Here is an 8,221-nt window from a genome sequence, read left to right as displayed (position 1 = left end):
CAATTTATATATATCTCAGATTGTTTTCATTTGTTATATTGATTGGTTGATTTATGTTCAATCTAGTTAGTTTATCGATTCTGTGTGAAATCTCCAATTGATGTTTAGTTTGATGATTTATGAATGTGTTGCTTTGCTTGGACCGATCAATGAACTATGATGAGTGATGATTCTGTTTATTCATATAGACTTGTTATATAAAATTGTGTTTGGATTTGGTCCTTTATTACTATTTTATGGTTTATATAGTATTTGTGAGTGTTGTTGCGGTGCGAAAAAATATCCGGGCGCGGCACACGCTTAGAATGACAACAAAGTCACCACCGATCTTTATTTGTTCCATAGGAACGGAAAAATATCGTACAAAACCCGCTAATGCTAAGGGAAATGGTCGTCACAACCAGATCGGGTTCAAGATTCGGTTATGCGAGGGGAAGGTGTTAGCACCCCTCACATCCATCATACTTGATGAGACCTTTTTAGTTAGTGTCATGATCGAGTGGTAGCTATCTTCTACCTATTATGCGATGATAAAGAAGAAGAAATGGTTATTGTTTTTTAGTTTATTGGGTCTAAAGAGATGTTGGATCTCGCTCCTACGCATTCTCTGTTACAATGAGAAGCTCAATACCACGTAGTTCAAAGTAAAAAAACCACGTGTGAGTTGATTTCTTTTAAGGAGTGATGCTTTAGAGATTTTGAGCATTTAAACCTTTGTTTGTTGCTCGCTCTTGGAGGTTGAAGCCTTCGTTTGTTTCACATCGAAATGGCTAGAACACACTCATTTCTGAAAAGGTTTTTTAGAGTCGCGCTCGGGAGAAAAAGAAGTTTGATGAGTTAAGTTGGTTTTAGGTGATTGACGAATATTCAAACGGTAGGCTAAGTGCAACCATCGCATGAATACTCGGGAAAGGAGAATAAACTTACTTTCGCCCCAATCTTTTTCAATCGAATTATTTATGAAATTTGTGTGACGAATCAAGTTATGATTCTTTAACGGGCAATGAGTATTCGGACGGTAGGCTAAGTGCGGCCATCACATGAATACTCGGGGAAAAGAGGGGAAAATTACTCCTGCCCTAATCCTTTTTCGTCCATGAACGAATCGACTTGAGTCGGTTATTTAAAGGTGAATTGATGCGATTGACGAATGTTCAAACGGTAGGCTAGGCGCGGTCATCACTTGAACGCTCATGAAAAGGAGAAGAACATTACTTCCACCCCTAATCTTTTTAAATATTATTATTTATTGCAAAAAAGAGTTTAAAAAACAGACCACTTGGCATGCAATCAAGTGTTTTGAAGTTGGTTTTCAAAAGAATTTAAATGAGGCGATAGGGGTACTCGACATTGCATTCAATTTGGATTAAATTTGAAAAAATAGACCACTTGACGTTGGATCGAGGATTTTTATTCTTTCCTTTTGAAATTGATTTACTTTTAGGTCAAAATTATTTAATCGAGAGACCTCACACTTAAATGAACAAATTCTACATTACCAAAATTAAGATAATTAATTAATTGGTCACCAAACATACAATTGACCAATTAATCATACAATATAATCATTCAAAGTAATTCTAAATGACTGTCATACAAATCAATAATCAATATCAAGACAAAATAATTGACTAATTAACAAATTAAATATTCAATTAAATAAAAAATTAATCAACTAAGCAAAGCCAAAATCAATTTCCAAACATATAGCCCATTAACATAATTAAAATAAGTGAGATCAATTGAAATAAATAAATAGGGAGGTCTTAATTAATTAAAGGTGATCAAGAATATTGCAATAAAAATCTAATTAAAACATAAGTCCTCAATGGATTTTACTCATTTTTAATTAATTTCTAAAAGAATATTAAATCTAAAAGAATGAATTACTAACTAAATCAAGAAATTAAGATCCTAATTAAAATCTAAGAGTTTTGATTTTTTTGTTAATGATTTATTGTAATATTAATTCCTGGAATTAATGATAATGGTTGCTAATTATTTTTAGTTAACATTAATTAACCAAGAGAAACAAATTAAACAAAACAAATAATGGGCCAGGGTTGAGTAAACATTCAGGGAGTGTGAAAGAGAAAAGGCCTTTTGGGCCTAGGCAGACCAAACATGCGCGGGACACTTAAGAGAGAAACCGAATTGGGTCCCATGAGGCCCCAAAACACACAAAATGCATGTGGAAATCCTAACATATCAGTGGTGGGCGTTGTTACTCAAAGAATGGATCATTATTATATTAAATCACCTATTAACTTTCTTTCGAATTTTTTATCCAAATAAGCCAGATTTTCAAAAATAATCCCAAAATAACCCACATTTCAGATTAATTTTCAAATTACCCCACTTTCCAAAAAAAAAACTCAACGCACAGGTGCCAGACCAATTGGCGCCTACTCTTTAATTTAATGAGGTGGCACCAATTGGATTGGCTTCTGCACCTAGTGCTGTCAATCCAATTGGCGCATATGTGTTATTTTTAAATGCAGTCGCCAATTGGATTGACACCAATATGTATTATGTAATTTTTAGTATAAATAGAGGTGTAGTGGGATTCATTTTTCCATATCTCTTTCTCATTATCTTGTAATATTGCAAGCATGGTTCGTCTTCATCGTCACCAAGGAAAAGTGATTTATTCGAGAGAGAAGCCTCCGATGGAGATGCTCTTCTAGAACATTTGTAGTTTTGAACAACTACAAAGAGAGTTGATTCGTTGGTTAGACAGAGACATACCTGAAAGCAAAAAAATCAGAACACTGGCTGTTACGACATTCATCTCTCCTTCTTTCTTCTTGGTATACCGACCAAAAGGTTTTCTACTTGAAGACTGTTGGTTACCACCACAAATAATCTTTCCTATTTTAAGACCACTTTCAATCATCTCTTCGATTATAACTATATCAGCAAATTGAAAGATGAGCTCCCAACCACCTTTTCATAGTATAAACTTTGGAGCGTTCCCATGAAAATGTCCACTAACTCGGTATCTATCAAGGTAGGTCTAACCCTAGAGGCCATCTTGCGCCACCTTTGCATATACTCTTTAAGAGTTTCATTAGACCGTTGTCCCTGATTCTGAAGCTATAATCTGGTATGAGCCATATCCATATTGTATTTGTATTGATTCAAAAAGGTGTCGGATAAATCCTTCCAGCTCCTAACCACCTTTTCATAGTATAAGCTTTGCAGCATTCCCATGAAAATGTCCACTAACTCGGTATCTGTCAAGGTAGGTCTAACCCTCGAGGCCATCTCGCGCCACCTTTGTGCATACTCTTTAAAAGTTTTATTAGATCGTTGTCCCCGATTCTGAAGCTGTAACCTGGTAGGAGCCATGTCTATATTGTATTTGTATTGATTCAAAAAGGTGTCAGACAAATCCTTCCGGGTCCTTATCTTCCCTGACTCCAGACTCATATACCAATCCAAAGATGCCCCAGACAAACTATCTTGGAAGTAATGGATTAACAACTCACCATTATCAATGTAGGAATCCATCTTCCTATAGTACATGGTAATGTGACTATGCGGATAACTTAAGCCTTTGTATTTGGGTAGATCAGGTACTTTGAACTTTAGAGGGAGCACAACATTGGGTACCAAGCATAGTTCTCTTGCATTCAATTCGAGGGCAGAGAAACCTTCAATGTCATAAATTCTCTCCTCTAAGAGTTGATACTCAGTAGGTCTAGGTTGATTGATCCCAGGTACCCTTTGAGTAGCAACTCTAGGAGGAGGTTGAACAACATTATGAGCAGGCATTGGTGGTAACATAAACTTTGGAAACATATGATACATCATAGCTGGGTATAAAGTTTAGGCAACTGGAGTGCCCTTTTGAATAATATGTCCCCCTAGTTGCACATTTGGAGCAAGAGGTGCTCCATTATAAGCATATTGGAGCGCAACATTGTCCAAAAATGGTGGAACCATAGCAGTAGAAGCGTAAGGGTTTGGCTGAACAGGCTGAGCAGGGATATGAAAATTGAGATAAGGGCCGCTATACTCGGGTTCTTGATCTTCATCACTGTCATCATTCACACCAGATGGATAAATCTCTTAGGTCTCAACCCCTTGATCAGAGTAAGGATTAGGCATCCCTTACGGGAAGGCAACATGATTCACATTGGAAGAAGCAACATCAAAGGATTGATATGGCATGAACGAATTTCCAGTAGAAAACAGAGGGTTATAATTATGAGGCATTCCCCATGGATAGACAACAAACCTACTGGGACCATATTGAGACAAAGGTTGACTAACAACAGCAGGTTGAACAACCGGGTCAATAGGATCCATCACAACAAGAGTTGTGTCAGCAACAATAGTCACCATAGTAGCATCAGCTTGATTGACAATAATAATGTTGTCCCTTTGAGCTTGCAGATGTTCTAGAATAGTACCCATCTATCCTTGAAGTTGAGCTAGAGCCTTCCTTGTTGCAACACTCTCTTGTTCGAAATCATACATAATTCTCTTTTTATTGGCTCTAGTGAAGTACCGGTGAGTCGTTGTCTTTCTGAAGAGGATGAAGAAGGATATAAGCATTTTTTATTTTGGGTTTTCAGGATAAAAAAGTATGTATGAATAAATAATGAGATGTATGCAAAGATTTAATTTTTAATGAAACCATCAATTGTCAAATAGCATAAAATAGCCATTCAATTGTGGGAAATAAAATAGATAGAACCATGAAACTTTTTTTGTTCAAATAGCTTAAAAGTGCCAATACAAATCAGAAGTATGCTCAATGAGATACAAAAATATTGGCCTTAAATCTAAATACAAAGCGAAATATAGCAACAGATAAAGCGAGCTATGGGATATGACTAGATTCCTCCAACAGTTTCTACAACACAACCTCCTTATGATCCAAAAGAACATGCAGATGACGACTGTTCCTTTCCCAATGCATGGCCTCCTGCTGAAGTTGATCATTCTCTTCTCAGCTTTGGTGTGCTTGACCCTTCAACTCTCGAATCTCTTCAAATCGCTTGTCAAGTTCTGTCTAGCGTTGGGATACATAAACCTCTAACTTCTTAGTACAAATCTTTTCTTCCTTTAGCTCCTTCTTGCAACCCTCCAAATGTTCGCGAAACTTCTTAAGTTGGTCTTGGCAGCTGATCTCCCTCTTGCAGGCTTGATATTGAGCGTCGTGAGCTGTTTCTTCTTGATGAACAAACTATCAATAGTACCTTTCAAAGCGTCACCTACATTCCTCCTTTTGAACTGCTCCTCTTGAGCTTCCTCTACCGCTTGGGATGCCATTTCTCTCTTCTAGTTTAGGTTAAGCTCCAAGTCTTCCTTCTCTCTCGTATGCCTACTATTCTCTTTCTATAAGCTCTTGATAGTCTTCTTAATAACGTTCTCCTCAGGAATAATAGCAACAAAAGGTTTGGGTGCCTTAAAACTCATGGAAGGTTTCCATGGATATGGGAGCTTGATGCTTTTAGCTCTAGATTTTACCCATTCTGCATATGACTCTATTGCGATGCAGTTCTGTTTGCCAAATTCCTTTTTCCATATACAGTGACTTTTCCCCAAGCACGACGTACTCTCTTCATCATATCTGCATCCTCAACCCTTTCGACTATAAGAAGCTCTTATAACATATTGGCTTCAGCCTCTTCCTTCAATTGATAACCCAACTGACAAAGTGAAAGAACATAGTTGTAATTTACGATCCCACCTCTGGAACTAACAAAAGGAACATTATGGAAATCTCCATAATTATAAATAGGCTCCACCCCATCATAGTTATGACAATACCAAACAACATCCTTAGCATTTAAAGACATCAACCTCTGAGACCATTTTAAAGCTCCAACGTCGTCTGCAGAAGGTCATCTTCTTGGCAAGTGAGTCAAAATCCACTTGTAAATCAAAGGAATGCAACAATGAATCATCCCACCTCTTTTCTGGTTTCTCCAATGGAAAGAAAAGAAAACATCGGCTAAGAGAGTAGGCGTTGAATTTTTGGAGATGAAAATAGTAATAGTAGTTTTGTCAACGAACCGTTCAATATTCGGAAAGAGAACCAACCCATAAATAAGGAGAGAGAAAACAACAAAGAAGGCATCCCAACTTCCACTACTATCAAACAAAGTGGCCTTCTTAAAAAGAAATTTTGAAGTAAAACCTTTGACGTTTCCCTTTGTACGAAGATTAGACTTAACCAAGTTCTTCTCAAGATGAAGAGCTTGAGCAACCAAAGTAACCTTTGGAAATCCAACAACACCCATGTAAGGAATCTGATCTCTAACTGGAATACATACAATATGAGCAAACTCCTCTAGAGTAGGAGCTAGGAGAAAATACTGGAACATGAAACAATGCAGCGTGGGATCATAGAACTGGGCAAAAGTAAGGATCAACCCCGAATCTATCTTGGTCGTCAGGACACCCGACAAATTACCATAAGCCCTCTTGAAGACATCATTCTGCTCACCGATCAACATGAAACCAAGCTTCTGAAGCTCATCAAACCCGGACTCTCTGATTTTGTACTCATATGTATTCCTTCGGCTATATTTCTCCATAACTGAATGAACTATCTCAAGTGACAAAATGATGGTCTCCTTAAAATGCACATGCTAAAAATTTATTTAAATATGATATTAATAATGAAAGCATCATGGATTCACAAGTGCCACATGTTCTGGATAAGCGGTAAATGTTACTCTGCACATTACAAAAGTTTGACGTTACACGAGAACAAAGGTATGCACCGAACGCGTCACACGCTCGAAGGTACAATAGAGTCGCCACCAAACTTTATTTATCCCAAAAGAGGGAAAGTGTATTGTCATATATCTCATTGTTAGGTAGCCCAAGAGAAATCCATGTGTGTGCAAATATGTGCTAATTCTAAGTAGGTGAATGTAATAAGCAAGAGGCATAAAGCAGATGAATAAGACCACAAGCTCAAAAAGTCACAGGGGCCGAGTAAGTTAAAGTGTCTATGAGGTCCATGGGTCCAAGGTCACTCCAAGTCAAGCAAATGGTCTAAACCTAAGTCAAAGTCCATAGTCCAAGAGGTCGTCAACACTCCAAGTCAAGCATAGGTTTAACAAGAAGATAAGAAGCAACAGATGAATAAGTCAAGATGAATAGAGTATGAAGTGAGATGATGATTAATGAGACATGAAATTAAAGTGCATTAAGTAAATGATATAAAAGTAAATGACATAAATTAAATGACTTGAATTAAATGGCAAGAATTAAATGACAATAATGTAAAGAGCACAAAGTAATGTTAGGAGTTAGTGATCAATTAATTATGTCGGGATAATTTAGCGCTATGTTAAGCAATCGTAAGTAGACTATATATAAGCCATACCCATCTGAGGCCGGTTAATCACAATGTATGTGTCGGACATGTTGGAGAATTAACACAGTTAATCTCCTACAACATGTCACATAATTATCAAATCAAAAGAAGAGAAGAGATGGATGAAGATAGAAAGGGAGGAGAACTAAGGCAATCACATATGAATCATTCTATCCACAAATCAAAGGACTCAAAGTATGGTGCATTGAGGGATAACATATCATTGATGCAAAGCATTAGAGATGATTCATGACATCAACAAATTTGGATCAAAGAAGGTTGAATCAACCTCAAGCCTATCTATCAATGATTTGAGATATGAAAGAACTCATCAACCAAGCAATCAACTTAAGTCAAAACATCAAGTGATCAACAAAAAGAAATAAGAAATAATAAAAAATAATAAAAAATGATTTAATAATGATTAATAAAATAAAACAAAAGAGAAAATATCAAAGAGGTATGAAAACAAAAAATAAAAGTCCAAGAAAAATGGAGAAGGTCAACAAAATTATAAGTGACTTGACCTCAAAAGTTGGGGTGAAAAATGTTTTAAAATGATTAAAATAAAAATATTAAATGAAAATTAAATGGTAAATAAAAGAAAATATGAATTAAATGCAAAAATAATTTTAAAAATTATGTAAAGGTTATATGTGGTAGATAATGTTTTTATGAATTATGAAAAAAAGTTGGACTAAAATATAATAAAGGAGCAAATTAAAATGATTTTTGAAAGAAAAATAAATAAAATAGAAAATAAAATATTTGAATGTAACGGATAGGTTGGGTGGCACTTCTTGATTGGCCAGAGAAGTTTGAATTTCCTTCTGAAGTGCATGAAGACTTCATCTTCAACCTCCAAATTTTTGATTT

The 8,221-nt window shown here is 36.0% G+C and overlaps 1 protein-coding gene across 1 annotated transcript; it reads right to left on the bottom strand.

Annotated features, from left to right (window-relative positions):
* Positions 1-5,858: 5,858 nt before the first annotated feature.
* Positions 5,859-6,554, bottom strand: LOC127123709 (uncharacterized). The gene has a single exon (XM_051053911.1). The coding sequence runs from the start codon at positions 6,552-6,554 to the stop codon at positions 5,859-5,861; it is 696 nt and encodes a 231-aa protein (XP_050909868.1).
* Between the last annotated feature and the right edge of the window lie 1,667 nt (positions 6,555-8,221).

Source organism: Lathyrus oleraceus, chromosome 2 (assembly GCF_024323335.1).
Source record: "Lathyrus oleraceus cultivar Zhongwan6 chromosome 2, CAAS_Psat_ZW6_1.0, whole genome shotgun sequence".
NCBI lineage: Eukaryota > Viridiplantae > Streptophyta > Magnoliopsida > Fabales > Fabaceae > Lathyrus > Lathyrus oleraceus.
The sequence above is the reverse complement of the archived record's forward strand: the minus strand, read 5'-3'. Positions and strand labels throughout refer to the sequence as shown.